Source organism: Dermacentor variabilis, chromosome 2 (assembly GCF_050947875.1).
Source record: "Dermacentor variabilis isolate Ectoservices chromosome 2, ASM5094787v1, whole genome shotgun sequence".
Classification (NCBI taxonomy): Eukaryota; Metazoa; Arthropoda; class Arachnida; order Ixodida; family Ixodidae; genus Dermacentor; species Dermacentor variabilis.
Window position 1 is genome coordinate 168,774,341 of NC_134569.1, and position 17,356 is coordinate 168,791,696.

General features: G+C 47.0%; 1 protein-coding gene across 2 annotated transcripts in view; it reads right to left on the reverse strand.

Annotated features, from left to right (window-relative positions):
• LOC142572928 (uncharacterized) overlaps nucleotides 1-16,767 on the reverse strand; it is a 38,835-nt gene extending 22,068 nt beyond the window's left edge. The window contains exons 1-2 of one of the 2 annotated variants that reach the window (XM_075682388.1): nucleotides 13,701-16,767; nucleotides 5,509-8,665 (exon numbers count right to left, since the gene is read on the reverse strand). In XM_075682388.1, the coding sequence (XP_075538503.1) occupies nucleotides 8,641-8,665; nucleotides 13,701-13,942 (267 nt within the window). In that variant the 5' untranslated portion in view covers nucleotides 13,943-16,767 and the 3' untranslated portion in view covers nucleotides 5,509-8,640. The remainder of the gene's footprint in view (nucleotides 1-5,508; nucleotides 8,666-13,700) is intronic. The other variant, XM_075682387.1, reaches the window with a different exon arrangement.
• Between the last annotated feature and the right edge of the window lie 589 nt (nucleotides 16,768-17,356).

Here is a 17,356-nt window from a genome sequence, read left to right on the forward strand (position 1 = left end):
AGATCGATTCCCTCGCTTCGCGAGAACTGCATCATATTTTGTTTTCACTCACAAGCTAACCTAAATAGAGAGTAACCCCGATTGCGTCTATCAAACGTTCTTTACAGTGACGTTTTATAACTCCTGTAAGTGTTTTCCTCTTAGTAGGTTGTACTCCATTAGCCGCACGCTTTTATGCTTGCCCGTGTGACAGGGGGTCAGGGCTCCTCAAGCCTGTCCTCCTCGTAACATTTTCTTGTTGCGGAATAAACTCAAGTCAATTCAATTGAATCAGCAACTGACTACGATCGTATTGGGGACGGGGTAATTGCTGCGCAGTCCCCAATACGATCGATAATTCCTCTACCACACGTGCTACACACTGTGCTAGAAGATCGGAGAGTGAGGCGTCATTGTCCTAAACTTCGTTGCGCGGGGACACTGAATGAGTCAGATAAGTTTCGTCGTAGCCCGCAAGCTAGAAGATGTTCATAAACAAAAACATTGGAAACGAATCTCTGGAGAAGGACTTTTTTTTTCAACTCTAAAGCTTCCTGACGAGTCTATATAGACTTGCTGTGTAGCTTCTTCCTACGAATTTGGTCGACGCAAATTGTGTGATCTATGACGCACAGAACCTATCATTCATGCAGATCCGATGAAAAGGAGTCTTTCCGAAGAAGTGCTAAGGGAAATCCTCCGCTACCTCATACAAACGGCCGGCGACGCGTAAGGACGTCAGCTTGAGCCAAGTTCCGGTGTTCTCCTGGTGAAGCTCGCGACCGAGAACCACGGAAACGAGCGACGCACCGTGGATGATGCACGCTAGGAAAATTGAGCGGGCCTTCGTTTGCGACTCCGTAGCAGGCACGCCGTCGCAGCCGTCTCCTCGGTGCATCGAGCAGAGCGAGAAAGCGGCGCTCGAGCGCCTGCGCAAAGCAGCCTGACAGCAGCTGACGTCATTCTCGAACACGTGATTCTCCAGCACATTCGCGCGGCTGTGCGCTGGAATTATATAAACCTATCCACCTATCTGTCCAGCAGGGGGGAATATTAATAATGGACAGCGTGATTGCGCCAGTAGCGGTCGCGATATGCTAACGCCCGTTGAACTACCCGTGATTGTGACGATTTTCCTAATATGGCACGCACCCACAACCGAGGATCAATATTAATTACATTTAAAGTAAATGTAATTAAGAAATAGGAGGCACTATAAACGTTAAGGAACAGAGATAGAATCGTGCACGACTGATTAAAACTGAATAAAAAAGAAAGCCAGAATTTTTTATTTATTTGTTTCCACAAGCAAGGAGGTACATGGTTGCGGCGGCAAAACAAGGGGAATAAAGCTGCGGAAAAGCAGCTGGACTGGCCCCAGGTTCCGTGTACAATGGCAGCAGCAGGGCAGGTTGGAAACGTTAAGGGAAAATAAGGAGGAGAAAAACAGAAAGAAGAGCAAAACACTAAGGGCAGAAATCACTAAGTACAACGGTGCACAGTCAAAATTGCAGGAACATATCACGCAGATTTTTTTCGGAGCAAATGAGCACATCGATATTGCATCTGGTGAGTTCATTGAGTAAACGGGGCTGCCAGTGGCATAACATTTGCTGGCCACAATTCGTCCGAAGTTCCACCGACACCGACAGGAGCGGGCAGGAAAAGCAAGAATATGGAAGTCAAGTAAGAGCGTCCCAAGATCACGGTCAAGACAGCGGGAGGACAAGTAATACCGTAGGTCGAGAAGATTCGAGTGCTCTGGCTGCTCATCCAGCGAAACCGAGTCAACGGTGAAACGGTCAACAAGCTCGCGGGCAAAGCGGCCGCGGCAATGAGACTCATCAAGAGTGTGTCCATCAGAAGAGCGGGGATGAAGGAAAAGAGCCTGACTAGGCTTGTTCAATCCTTCGCAGTTAGCCACATAACGTACGTGGCCGCCTTCCATAAGTGGAGGCCGAGCGAACGTAACAAGATAGACGCCACCATACGCAAGGCGTATAAGTCGGCACTCGGCCTCCTCGGGAGCACGAGCACCGAAAAATTCCTGTCGCTGGGACTCCACAACACGCTGCAGGAGAGAGCCGAAGCACAGAGAACGGCGCCACTCGAGCGTCTCTCTGAAACGAGAACCGGAAGACAGATACAGCGGGATCTCCGCCTCGAGCCGAGGGAAGGCAAGCAGAAGAAAGACGTACCTATACCGGATAGCATCAGCAGAAAGCTCAGGGCCTGCCCGATCCCGACGAACGTGAACCCTGAGCACAACAAGGAGCTGAGGTTGGCGAGGGCCAGGGCTCTCGTAGACCTCCACGCCAGAGAAGAAGGCGCCGTCTACGTGGACGCGGTGGAGTATCGAGGGAGCAGCGACGCATACGCGGTGGTGGCTGTCGGGGCATCGACGGGTGCAACGAAGACCGCGACGAGCGTCTGGACTCGAGAGGCGCACCGGTCGGAGTAGGTGCGCATCGCCTTTGCCGTCTCCGACCCCGAATGCACTACAGTGTTGTGTGACTTGAACGGCAGTGAAGAACTGCGCCAAGGGTAGGGTATGTAGTGAGGGCGCGCGCATACTGCGCAAGGGCGAAGACATCGGACGCAAAAGCGCTGTGGTAATCAAGTGGTTTCCAGCCCACATGGGCAGTGACGTGTCGGAACGCGGCAACGTGAACCACAACGAGACGGCCAACACAGCCGCGCGAGGACTAACCAACCGCGCAGCTGCAAGCACCGCCGACTCGGAGTGTTCGTCGCGGTGCAGTGCCAAGGACAAGATGACCACCTTCAACGAAATAGGGAAGTGGTATAGACTTAACAGACAGACTATGCCGCCACCTCACCCGGGGCTTACCCGGAAGGAGGCAGTGTTATACAGGCAATTACAGACGGGGTCCCTGCTCCCCCTGGTGCTAGCTATAGCACGTGTGTCCGAGCGTGTACGCGAGTGACGTGTGTAGACTGTGCGCGAAGGAGAGAGCCACCGCGGCTCACATCCTTTGGGACTGTAGAATAAATCCGCGAGAAGCCAGCGAGAAGACGACGATCCCGCCGCAGCTAGAACCTGCAGCGAGGAGCTATAACCAAGAGACACAACTCAACGCTGTCCAGCAGGTCTCAGCAGCTCTAGAGAGACAGCGACCGCGCGAAACCGAGGAGAAGGGGGCAGCACCCCCAGGAAGGGGGCGGCGGCCCTCTCGGATCCGCGGAAGTAGCGAGGAAACAAGACCTCAAGGAGCACAATGCATGAGACTGACGTAGTGGCCGCGTCGCGGTAAAAGCTTGTCTTCCCTGCGTGGAGGGAGCCTAACCGACTCTGCAGGCATTTTCACTAAAGTTGTTCTCTCTCTCTTAAAAAGTTCTGTTCAAAATATGAGGCACGAGCCGTGCATAGCTGTTTTGTAAGCCGGTTACGGAAGGACCTAAATGTTTTCAAATCACCAGGATCGTTGGAAATAATAAACCGGTTAAAGAGCCTATTTTTCTCTTTATTTTTTTGAATAGGTCATTCGTGACCCACGGTTTGCGAATTCAGGACGCGCGAGGCTTTCGTGGACGGAACTGAAAATGTCTCTGATAACACGTGCTAAAGGTGTCGATGCTCATACGCGGTGTCAGCTCATTGGGAATAATAAACACAACTGCAGTCAACTTTACATAGTTCTTCCGAAAGCGGTCAAGCTTATCGCTGGTGATGGTTTGAAATATAGGAAGCACTTCTTTTTATTTTCTGAGTTACGTTTCCAGCTAAAAAAAATTGGCCTGTGGTCGCTGATGTGATATGAAAGAACACCAGATTTGATATCAGCCTGACCGCAAATCGTGATGAACAATTCAAGGCATGTTGAAGTATCAGAAGCGACTCTAGTAGGAGAACGTATGACATTACGGCAGGCGAAAGAGTGCATCAATAGCTCAAAACCACGCCTCAGGACAGTGTTAACACAAAGATCTATATTAAAGTCACCTCCGATGATGATATTGTACTGGAAATCAGAAGTGTGTTCAAGAAGCCTTTGAAGGAAGAGCTAAAAAACAATCAGAATTTACATTAGGTGGACGATAAAAAACAGAGTAAATTGTACGCGCGTGAAGGATTGACAGCACTTCCTAATCATTAGTGACACAGGAAAATTCCTCAACACACTTCACGTTGAGGCAGTTTCGCACTAGCATGCACACACCACCGCCACGTGAAGCAGTTTTGGATCGAATAAACTAATCATAGTTCGGGAGCTGGTAGGGAAACTAGCTCTGGTGGTACCAAGTTTCTGACACCATAACAAAATCAAACTCCAGATCCAGGCTGCTAAACATGGCGTCAAGTTCAGCTGTCTTTTTTCTGGCCGACTGAGAGTTTACATGAATACAACGAACTGATCCATTGTGCGCAGGTCCAATGAACGCCATTAATTCGGAAGGAAAAACGTAAGGTTTACATAAGGATGCCATTATGACATGAAAGAAAAAAAAATGTGTTGTTACTTGGACCTAAAAGACCAGCTTATCAAGGTGAGCCGCGCACTTTATTAGGCAAGCATTCTGACCCTCTTCTTTCCTCACGAAGACCTTGCCATTACGGTACCATGCAAAGCGGAAATTATTGACACGCGCCCATTCCTTCACCGTCTTCAGAAGCATTCAATCCTGTGTCGTCAGATTTTCCAGCATGAATGAATCAGGCACGATATCTGGAAGGAGTTTCTTCTTAGCAAGCCATTTGTCCTTTATTGACTGGCGAGTAAGGCGAATGATTATGCCCGGAGTCGTGTTTCTTGATTTTAATCTATGGATGGCGGAGGCAGTTTCCTCAGTTAGGGGAGCTAGTTCCAGTTCAGACGCTTTGACGTTTAGCTTGTCCATGAGCTATTCGTCTCTGTCTTGCTTGATGCCATGAAATTCGAGGTTAAGCTTTCGACTATGATATTACAGGTCGTTAACCGCGGCGCGGAAGGCCTGCACTTCTATGCTTGCGCACGATGCCTCAATTTTAATCACTTTGGCAGCGAGCGTCTTTATTTCGCTATCATGCTTGGCAAGGTTCACAAGGACATCATCGTACTTCTCCGATAGTAGCTTTACTGATGCCTCGATTTCACTAACAGTTGCTTGAGTGGGAGCAGCTCATCAAGTTTTTTGTTAATTTCCAGGAGCATGGTGGCGGTCGAGGCATCCTGCACCTTACAAACGGCGAAGCTTACCTTACTACTGCGGCACAAAGGGCAGCGCTAAGACTTCCTAAATTCAACATCATTGTACCCAAATTTTTTCTTGGTTACTCCCGTACAAATATGACTGATGTGAAATTGATCCGAGCATTCGCAGCAAAGCAGATAGTCATCATTTAGCTTAATGGCCACATCACATTCGTCACAAACAGAATCAGACATTCTGACGGACGTACTCGAGGGTGGTTGGTTCAAGTGATGCGGTAACAAGTGAATAATATAGAAAGGAAACTAGAAAAATAGGCAGCAGCAGTGGCAGACTATCCTTAGTCGGCTAACTAAAAGAGAGACGGCAATCACCAACCTGTAACGACAGAAGAAAATCCTCGATTAGACGAGTGTCCGCTTGCCGCCACTGCTGCTGCCAAATGAGGAGGTCATCGCAGTGAAGCCCGTATTTGTAGACGACGGTGGCACGTTTCACTTCCGTTGCCGTGACGTGGCTATCTGCGGTGAGCAGACACCAGCAGCTGGATCCGTAGGTGGGGTGGGCCTTGGTGCGCTCGAAATCCAATTTGCACACGTGCAGTGTGCGGCGTAGTGGAGTTCCGGGCTGCTGATAACTTCAACACGATGCGATGACTGCGCACTGTAACGGCAGTACAAAATCCTCGATTAGACGAGTGTCCGCTCGCCGCCACTGCTGCTGCAAAAATGGTAATGATTTCGCATGGTAATGATTTAAGAGTGAACGACGAGCAAGATATAAATTATTGATTATAGCACCAATGATTCTTTTTTTTAGCCCAAATGGAACTGCATATGGCAAGGCATACATTCATGAATACGAAGTGCAGAAACGAGGCGCGACTTGAATGGATAACTTGGGAAGTCAATACTACGAGCTGTAGACATGTTCAGCCCCCTTGATATCAGTGATAGGTATCCACTCATGGGTATTCTGCGAGTTCGTGAATTATAAGCCTTGATAAATTTTTTTTTCGGCGAGACTCAATAACAGGACTACAAGGAATGATCTATTGTCTCCTGTTCATTACAAAAGTGACGTAGGAGGGACAGCGTCAGATTAGCGCTGTGTAAAAAAAAAATATTATGGAATTCTGCGTCGAAATCATCCTAATTTCTACGTGGAAATGGCGTTATATCCACCACTGCCAATTCCGGGGAATCTTCATCTGCAGGAAGTCTGATGAGTTAGCTTGTTTTGTAGCCGTTTGATTAAGAGGGGATTTTCTGTATCTTGCTTAAGTGATGTACGCCGTTATCAGCAAAACGGAAACTAGGGGGCAATGCGCGGGGGTTTCCGCAATAGTCTATCATTTCACTGAAATCAAATACAGTGCGACTAGGTACGCAAGTTACTTGTAAATATCGGCGGTCTAAACAATGACATGTCGGCTACATTATCCCGAATCTGTACAACGAATAGGCTTCAAACACAATGACAGCGAATCTAAAAACTAACGTTGTCAGATTTTATGGCAATATGGGCAAGGCTAGAATGGCAGTCAATAATTCAGCATGTAAAATAGGTGTCAAATAAGGCAGTCGAATATACAAAGACCAGCCAATGTGTGCAGAGAATGTGCCAAATTGCATCTGATGCTATATAATAAAAGCGTCAGTTGTCATTATGTTATTTCGCTGTGCATACAGATAACATTACCATTTTGTTCTTTCCTATCGAGCGTTTGGCACATGCCCACTATAAGGACGGTAGCCGAGGTGGGGCGGGGGAGGCGCTACCATTCTTAGCTAAAGAAGCATCAAACATCGCCTTCGTCCTTGTGAATCAGTGCGTTGAGCTCCCTTTGCATGTCCCGATTTATTCTTCACATTTCAGCACAGCCTGCAGGTTGCGCAGCCTTTCTGCAAAGTTTGCATGCGACTGAAGCTCTTACCTGCCGTGCATAAGCAAATATTGACACTAGATCTCCCGTCCCATGGGATAAAAGGACAAGTGAGCGCTTCGTGTTCTATTGTGCAGCATTTATTTACCACATTCAGAAAAGCTTCAATTCAAAATTTTTCGGCACGTGCAGGTGGCATGTGCATCTTCTTTTTCAAGTTCGATGGCCTACTGCAACGTGCTTGTATTCTTCGATATGAAAATACAAGGATTATGAAGCGAATCATAGCAGCCTTGTTTCTCGACGGCCTCGCCATTAAAGTAGAGCAAAAGTTCGCACTTCTTCCAACTCTGAGTTTTGTTCTCGCAGTAAAATGAGGCGCAGTCCTCCATTTAAAATTATTGGCCGCCAAGATGCACTATTACACGGAACCATCGCCGTTCTTGTACACGGAAACATCCTATACGCTCGTTTCGCAAAACTGCAAATGAATTCAGCCCAGTCGCCGCGTTTCACGGGCGTAGAATGACCTTAGACGACGGATTTTTGCAAGACACCGTCTGGCTTTGTTGTTTGTTTGGAAGGTGGCTAACTAAAACAAAAGTTCTCCCCAGAAAGAGTACCTTCCAGGGCCACTCGGAATAAATGTCGAAGCAGAAATTTTATAAACAATAAGGATAGGATAAACGTCAAAGCTGCGCAATACATAAAGGACAAACTAAATGTAGATCAGCCATTATGCTACAATTTAAAGGAGACGTGAACAAACGTCTCAACCTAATGAAAGCGACGGAATAGAATCGTACGAATTGGTTGCGGCGCGCTTGAATATGATAAATATAAAGCAAGGTGCTGTTGACGCAAAGTCTGGATTTGGTTGATGGTTGTATGAAAGGTCGCTAGAAGAAATGAAATTTCGGCAAACCTCCCGGAACACTTCGGCAAGCCTTCCTGAACTCTTTGTCAAGTCTTCCGGGAACCTTTCAAAAAAAAATAATTAGAACGCAGGAATTCATACGAAAAAGAATATACGAAAAAGACAATAACGCATAAATCAATAAATATAGAGTGGGCAGAACGAATTGGTACACTTAAATACGCTAAAATCATAAATTAAAGCGAACGATAGTCGCAAGGCGAAATAAACGCAGAAATTGCGCGTGTATATACGGCTAGACCCGCGCCCGACAGTTCGTCGCTATGAACACGCGAAATCGCAGCACGATGGGGTCTCATGACAGCGTGCCCGAAACACTCCTGATTGATGGTGGAATTTTCGGCGTGCTGTATCCAAGGTGTTCCAGCACCGATGGAGTGTATCAACCGTCGCCGGCGCAACTTCGTGGCGTTAAACCCCTGCTCCGCCCTCGCCCTCTTCCGCGAGCGTCGTGGCCGTTTGAGCCTGTGCGCTCTCCAGTGTGGCTTTCGTGAGGTCCAACGGGCTGGCCTCGTGTTTGGACCTTGGCTGGATTCAGTGGCTTCTCTGGGCAGCCCTCCGTGGCAGAGGCGACAGCAGGTGCATGCGCGAACACGGACATCGAAAAGCCGGTGGCCGAGTCAGCTCCTCCAGGCGGAAGGCATTACCCACGTCTCGCCGGTGCGGCCAGGGGCGATGTGTTGCTCGGCTACAGTGTCGTGGTCAGACGTGAACTGCGAAACAAATGCCGCGTCGTATGTCCCATAAGGACTACTTTGCTGCACAGGCAATGACATTGCATAACATTCGCGTAGAATTACATAAACCTAAGAAAGACGAGATCTGTTCTGAATGTGCATTAGGTTCCCGGTAAAAGGAGCAGCATTTGAAAGCAAGGGTCCATTCTTATTCTTTAAGCATGGATTGCTGACGACAAAAAGCTGGATAAAGCAGAGATAAAAATACTTATTGTAAGAAATAACACAGCAGGCATACTGATTCATCAGAGGGACTTCTTAAATGAAGCGTAAATGGAATAGTGGAATAGGGCGAGTCGGTCGCACGTTGTTAAGTCAGGTGCTAGGCAATACAAACACGGACAAGGAGAGCACAAGGACGGCCGCACTTGCGACCCTGTTTTATTCAGAACAACACGCGTATTTATATCTGCATGTCTGCAAAATCATCGCCTGCGGGCACTTTAGAAACCTGATTTTATTCTAATACAATCTCACCAAGCTATCATTGACACAATCGTCATTCTTGTTCCTCATGAAAAAAGCTTTAGCAAGTTCACGTGCCATCTGGTCCCGACTGTATCTGAAAGTTTTTGTCCTTGCCAACAAAGGCCAGCACGGAATATCACGTGTAGCCAAAGGCCACCGTTGATATTCATGTTGTCACTTGATACATCGGATACACGACTGCGTGTGTTAGGGCAAATGAGAGTCTTTTCCTGTCTTTGTCGAAAGCTGGCGCTCCCTTAGTCGTCCATATATACATCGGCCGTATTGCGGCTGTAAACCTTCCCACGCGTCATGGCGATTTTCTACACATTGCGGCCGAGCACCCGACGAAATGAGTCACGTGACGCTTAGTGCAGCCTCGCACGCTCCTTTCTCAGGGGGCGATCCGGGGGCATAGTCAGGCGCACTTGCCTATAGGGCGGAATATACCACCGACCCGCCGTAGCAATTGGCTACATTCTTCAGAACTTAGGTTTTGCCTAGTTAAGGCATATTGCATATCATATTGAATGCTAATAAACACGGGGAGAGCGGAAAAGAACGCAAGAGCATCAACACCATCCATGTCGTCGCTTTTGTATTCTATTCCGCTGTCCCCGCCTTTACTAGCGTTCTGTATGATATGCACACTTCATGTTGTGAAACACCACATTAACATAGTGGACAACCAGCAGTGATACGATTTTTTCTCCCTACCTTGACCTTTTTTTGGGGTAGTCTAGCCTTCAATTTCTGCTGGAGCTTATCCGCCACAGCGACCACGACTCAAATAGGAAAACCAGCTCTCAGCAATCGACCAACATTGTTCAGGCGGTCATGTACCAGGTAAACACATGACTTGTCCAAGACTGCCTTCACACAGAACATACCAATGGGCTGTTTTAACTTCTTGGAGTGCGGGTATGCGTAGAACAGGTCTTTGCGGGCTCATTGCGAGTGGATGCAGGATGTGTGATCTGGTCAGGTTTTTATCTAACTACTGAATATTATTCTGGTGGGGTATTTTGTAGGTGCAGGTTAAAGATCGTGTAGTTTTAAGAACGCTGAAGTGTCTTGGACATAGTCCGTGTGCGTCACAAAGCGTCGTTATTTAAAAACTAAATACTCTTTTAAGTATCTAAAATAACCTTGAGAACTATCTCCTCGTCCAAATAGCACACAATAAGAGCACACTACTTTTTCATAAGGAATCGCCAGTCACCAAGCCTTATGAACCTCTGTGCCGTGTTTGTATTCCGTACGTAGCCCCTTACTTAACGAAGTGTAAATTATCCAGTGTAGCAAACACCGAAGAAGGGATGTCCCCACACCGTCAAGTCCAGAGAGCATGTTATTAACGCGATAGCGTTAAGGAGCTCGTGTCGCAGAAAAGCCGGTGTCGTCGGCGTCGGCGTTGGTGTCGGCGTCAGCGTCCGCGGCATTGGCCGTGAGCGATAAATCACGGCAGGCACTTCATAAATAAAAAGCAACTTCCAAGATGGGCTGGGTGGGAATCGAACCAGCCACGAGTTCGATGCTTCAAAGCGGTACAAAAGCGCCTCTAGTGAACGCGGTGTTGCCTTAGAAACGAGCTGTTTCTAAGGCTCAGGCGTGCGTCGCTTGCTCAGGCGCACATTTCGTTGTCGCGCGGAGCGCTGCGTTGCTCGACGCTGACCGCGTCCGATGCGGGGCGCGTAGTCGCTGCGCCGTAGCCCATCGTCTTACACCCCTTGGCGGGTCGACGGGAACGCTGTCGCGTTCCACTCTTGAAGGCGAAGCTTAAGCGTCCCCCAATTTTTTTTACCGAAGGAGTGGTAAACACTTCCCACAGATAAATGCGTCATCCATGTTTCCCACGAAGAAAGTGGTAACTACGCAAGAAAAAAGTGCAAAGTATCTTACTAGCTCTTGTATATTCGTTCATTACGCATGAGTTACCGAGGGCATCGTGTGGACAAAATAAAATGAAAAGTTTGCTTGCCAGTTTGATTCAGACTCTGTGGGGGTGGTTTATAGGGTGTGCCGTCCTTTAATTGCCTTTCAAATGTGTGCTTGGGGAACTGGCAACTACGCAGTCGTGAGCAGACATGCGTGCCCGCTTGACATCGCGCTTTTCCCAGAGAGGTCTCGCCCTCATTTTCACGTAGTGAAACGCCAGTGCACTGAGGAGAGTAGCAGACAGGTTTCTAAGGGCGGGGGGGAGTGAAGGAGCGTGGACCTCGTGAGGTCCGGGCGGGGAAGAGCATCTTGGACGATGTGATGCTAAACAAGGAAGTTGCGATTCAAGCATCCTAGCGTTGCCTCCATTTTGTTCTTATATTAGAGCGACCACATAGGCACTGTTTGAAGAGAATGATGACGTGCTGCATAATGTTGCTCCCAGTGGAACTTTAAAAGCAAGTTGAAGCCCTGCTAAAGTCGATTCTGCCTTAATACGTCCAGCACGTAACGGAAGGCTACACAAAGGCAAAAAGAAAACGAGGATGGTGCTTGCCCTTGCATTCATTTGGGCTGCTGTTTTCAGTTACGTGTTGGACGAAACAACTAAAAAATGGAATGTTTTGTTTCGCTTTAGTGTGTTGACCGAAAACACCACGCGTACAACACGTGCCTGTGCTAATGGTTTATATCGAAAGAGTGCCATATGGGGAAGGCGGGCTAGCGTGGACATTCCCTCTCTGACCCTACACAACTGAATTTCATACACTTAGATTTCACTCTCAACAGAGGCATTAAGTTTTGCAGTGTCCCGTGAACACCAAAACTTTTTCCAGGCGCGACATTCCAATAAATCCGACGCTTGACTTTTTATTTATACATCTCATAGCAAATCTTTACGTTGAGTATGCGCTTGGCAGAAACGTCATTAAAAAGTTGAAAGCGAACATGTTATGAAATGAGTACACGTATCATTATGTACTATCGCAGGCACATTCGTGCTTGTTATTTGGTATTGCCAATGCTTCCTGGCACCATATTTGCTGCAAGCTACGCCATGAAGAAAAAAAAAACAGGTTTATGTTAATGGTTAAACAGTACTACAGTTCAGAGATGTGCGACCTTTGATGTGCCCATCATAACAATATGGATATAGCATAAGCACCATTCTTGTTGGTCTTTACACAAATAAGGGCAAAGTGCAGGACTTTATCGCAAAAATCCAACAATAAGCATCCAGCCTTACATCGGCAACCTTGGGAACTCGTGAATCGGCTGTGCAATCTTTAACCAGCCCCGCATATGTGATGAATGCCGATGGGTTATAGCTGGCTCATGGAAAAAAATCCCGTTATGGCTATTGTTTAGTAGTGGAGAAATATATCTTCGCCTTTTACTCGCGGGTCAAGCAAATTATTATTTACACGCGATATGTTGAGTTGATGGAGCAAACAAGCTCAAGGTCTGTCAGGAACCCAGCGCGACATTGACGACATTGAGGGTGAGGGCAAGGTGACGAGAACATAATGTATGTAGCGTGGAGGAAGAAGCAAGTGAGAGCACTAACCTACGTAATGTTATGAGTGCAATTAAGCGGACAGAGTTGTACACCTCCGCAACGTGGAATTACTTCGAGTAATTGCATTGGTCGAACATGCGCCCCTAGGCTATCCTGCATGCCGAGGCTGTGAAGAAAAAAGTGCGTCCGTCTTTGTCTAATGCCTTCTTGTGTGCGCGTCCTTTGTGTTTAGCTGCTACCCCCCTTTTTCAAATGATAATCTATTGCCGCATAAGCCCATACACCTTTGCTCTCGATTATACATCTTAACGTTCACCGCCAATCGCAACAACCTTTTTCATTCTTTTTAGTGGGAAACTATTTTTTTAGAAATCGTTTATGACAGGGACCACTCAACCTTTCCAGGTATATTTGTCGGAGAGGCGAAAATTGCCTTTATAAGCAATTGCGACTCCAAGTGTCAAATTTATATATCAATTTTTTATAGTTTAGGTAATTGCATGTCACTTTGTGCTAAACAAAAGCAAAAAATATTTAAATTATCTTTTCTTAGAACTAGCAAAAGAAGCACTATTTTTCTGATATCCGACCGAGTGTTGGTATTAAATGCAATGCCTTTATTCGTGCCTTTTCAAAAGAGCGCCCGGAGTAGTCTGTAGCGCCACCATATTTTGTAGGAAATTTCTTTAGGTTAGGGGGGTTACCTCTATATTGGAGCATTTTTTAGGATTTCTGCTAAGCCAACGTTGGTTTATTACAAATCCGTTTGAATTTCACATTAGAAACATTCGTCCTTACTTTCATAACAACAAAATAATTAATGAATCTGTCACGTCAATATCGCGATCTGCTCAGCAAGCTCTGTCGAGCTTTTTTGATCATCCACAAATAGCGCTACGCGTTCCATAGATAGTTGACGTTTTCGATTTATTTTTCTCTAGAAGCCATACTGCACCGCAACTGAACGACCACGCATTTTTACCAGAAACGGCTAAACAAGGATTTAGAGCTATTTCCTGGCGCACCATGCGCTTTTCTTTCTTTTTCAATCCATTTAGTGTGCAAAATTGAAGTGACCCACACTACCTGCCACCGATGAAGTCTCCGATGAACCAGAGCCCCTTCCGGTCGCAGATGGAGCGCTGAAGGACCTGTCCTCCCTGGTATGGGTAGGAACGGCGAGACAGCGCGCAGCAGCACCGGAACGGCGCCGCTTTGAGCCATGTCCCGGCGTTACCTTGCAATAGTTTGCCACCGTGATCCGCGGAAGCCAGCACGCCACCGTGGAGGCTGCCTGCTGTGAAGATGGTCGCGGCCTGCCACGACATCCTCGGGGCAGCCACGTTGCGGCCCGCTGGGTGCGCCTTCCGAACGAGTGCGCGTGGAAGCGTGATTCGCGCTCATTCGTTTCTCGAGCGCCTCGGGTTCGAGCCCGTTCGCGTGGCAACGCGCTGGAACGCGGCCAGCTCCTGCTTCCTCTTTTTCGATTCGCCTCTCAATTGCGCTTGATGCGCCTTCGACCAAACATGAACACCTACAAAATCATTAACGATGAACAGCTTTGAAAGCGTGGAACTTCTATGGTATGCACCATATTCTTCCCTGAAAATGCTGTTAGAGGGCTGGCGTTCCGGTAAAGTAAAAGGAGCAAACGTGGCAGATGACATGCTGAGTAATTGCGTAGGACCGCACTTTCGATAAAAGAGCACACTCCTGGTAGTATATTGACACGTGTATCTTTTCGTAGTGTCCTCTTTGCACCGATTAACAAATGTTATACGTTGGCGCCTGGAACAAGACGCACTTTTGGGTAACAAAAGCGGATACGTGTTAGTTTCTAGGATTATCATCATCATGTTAAAGCAACGTGTACCTGAAAAAACACAATAATAATGCAAAAAAGTGAGCGCAGATTGGCCTTTGGATGCTCTCTAGATGAGACCTGACATCACCCCTATATTTTATTGTATATTGTAATATACGTAATAATGTAATATAATATTCTCATATTGTACGAATGTAGCATATGTAGTCCAAAAATCAAACAATTATCTGCGATAACGAAAGAATGCATAACAGAGTGGTAGCAAAGTTATGCAATGAGAATATTGCAACGGGAACGCTGTATTCGATTAAGTGCGGAAGACTTTCAGCGCAGTTTGTTTCTAGTAGTGCGAAGAAGATCGCAACACAATAGAGCGTCTTCGGGCTTCCTACAAAAGCGGCTTCGATATTTCTCTTTCTTAAAAGTAGGGGCAACGAATAAAGTGTAAAGTGACAAGGAACAGAAATAACTAGTTGTGTTTTTACCGGTAAATTGCCTATAGATTCATTTAACTAAAACGGTACACTCTCTATGCTCCTGTGGGCGATGTTTATTACTGTGTTGAGATGCTAGGTGAAATATTTTACGTCAAAACATCCGATTGCACAAATATTGTTTTTGCAATCTAGTTGATCAACTTTCTTGTATTCTGTTGGCGCGGAGGAGACCGTACGAACGACGAAATTCCGATCTTTGCTAACGACATCACATAATGGTCAAAACCCAGTAATCTTGGTACGCAATTCAAACAGCCGCAAAATTCTCCTGACGCCCTTCATGCATACATATACAGGATGCTAGCCTCATACTGTGAGCGTAGAATTCTTGCTACAATCATGTGGTTAAAGAATTAAGGGGGAAATGGGTCTCCGAAGATAACTTAGAGCTATATACACTGTCCGAAACTTGATGCCGTAAAGTGAAGCGTTTTGTACGTTTGACCTTTAAACACTTTATTCGCGCTAGGGTGCAAACTGGTTAAGGTGACTTCGGCGTCGACTCTGCACTTCATGCGGAGGACTGCGTGAGAGGGTTTGGGCCCGTGCAAAGGTGACATCGCGGCTCTTTCCTTCTTTTCTCCCACGTTATTGTCTAGCAACCGCAGTTCCACCGACTGACATCTCTACAATCTTTAAAGTCCTCAACAGAGAAACCATGAGGACAATAACGGCATTGCTGCGAAGTTTCTGCATGAAGTAGGCCTGCACGTATTACGTATTATTACACCGTGTGGCAATCACTGCGGTAACAAAAAATTCGGCACTGTGTTACGTTCTTGTGACACGTCAAGACGAAAGTCTGCTTTACACGTAGCAATGCATGAAGTTATACGGTCTGAGGGGTCAGTCATAGCGAGCCGCAGCTTCCTCAATGACACATGCCTTAGAAAACAACATGCCCTAAATGTTGCGACAGTATTGTGAAATGACGGGACTTCATAAGAACAAATTTTATTAGGTGAATGGGCTTTCTTGTCTATATTACTGGACGGGCGTTAGCTCTAAATTGGGTGACGCAATGCTCAGTCTCTCTGCGCTATCTAGAGTGCCACCAACATGGTTTCAGCTGTATTTTCCACCGCACCAGATGGTGGCGTAGTCTTATATAAAACAACAATCCTTCCAACTATTAGTTTGTCTTTTTATTTAGGAGGATTTGTCGCAAAGCATGTGGCTAGAAAAGATAACTTGAAAAGTCAATACTCCGAGTTGCAGACATGTAGAGCCTAGGTGTTAGTGGCACATACCCACTGTGACGGATTGGGCGATTTGTTAAAAAGAGACTCGAAGAAAAAAAAAACTTGTTTTAAAATAATGTGCCTTCACCGCCTTGGATTGGATTGGGCACTTGGATTGGGCATCACGCTCCCTGTTATACTGTCTCTTGGGTCGTGGGTACTAGGATACTACCATAGGAACGTATTTCATGCCATATTTTAATTTGCAAGTGCAACGAAGAGACTGCCATGCTAATCTCATTGTTTTACTTTCCTCAATATGTAACCAAATATATTAAATTCAAACTCTAAATTAATACAGCCTTAAAATTTATGACGGTTAGTATCTATTTGATATCATTTCTAAATTACAAAATTCTATTCAAGTATTCTTCCCTTCTTACCTGCTGCCGCCCAATTCATGGTCGATCCCCCAGAGTGGGTGGTGCCATTTCACTAGGAAACAAGTACAAGAATGGTCCGACAGTTTTGGCTGTGGTGGCCTCAAGTGGCGGCTCGAAGTCCTTGGACTCGGGCGGCATCTTCGTCTTTCCAGACGGCTTAGAGCTGGTTTTCCAGCTATCAACTTCTGTAAGCCGCCTCCCAGCGGCGGCGACCCCGACGGAAAAGATCCCCGGCGGCCCCCGCAAGTGGGACGGCGTCGGGAAGAAGCGAGCTCGAGGCTTCATGCACGCTGGTAACGGCCGCGGTTATGGACACGTCGCGAACGGTGGCGGTTTTAGTACCGTTGTTGCCGGCACATTCACAGAGAGCTGTGTCGCAGCGTTGCTCTGTGTCAGCACGCTTTAAAAACTTCTGTCGGGTATATTACTGAGTAACAGTGATGTAAGAGGGCCGGGCTAGGGTAGGCGTGTGTTTACACTAAGCATAAGGTTGCGGCCTCGTTCCTGTTTAATGTATCGTGCGGTAAAGAGAATGTGCGTCTTTCGAGTCTTTAGTGTTGGGTCAGGTCTCTGAATGTGGTCAGGCTATCGTCCCACACCCATTATGATTCTCGTTCTTGCTGCGTTTTTTGTCGTATAGTGTCCCCATCTGGCAGATCCGACGCCCCTCTCTCGGGTGCGGCCACATAATCTACGGCTGCTCGGCCTGTGTGACCTCGAGCCACGGCATGGGCCGCCTTGTGGCCCACGAGCGGTACGTCAGTGTGTGCCGGGGTCCAGAGGAGGAAGACCGTAT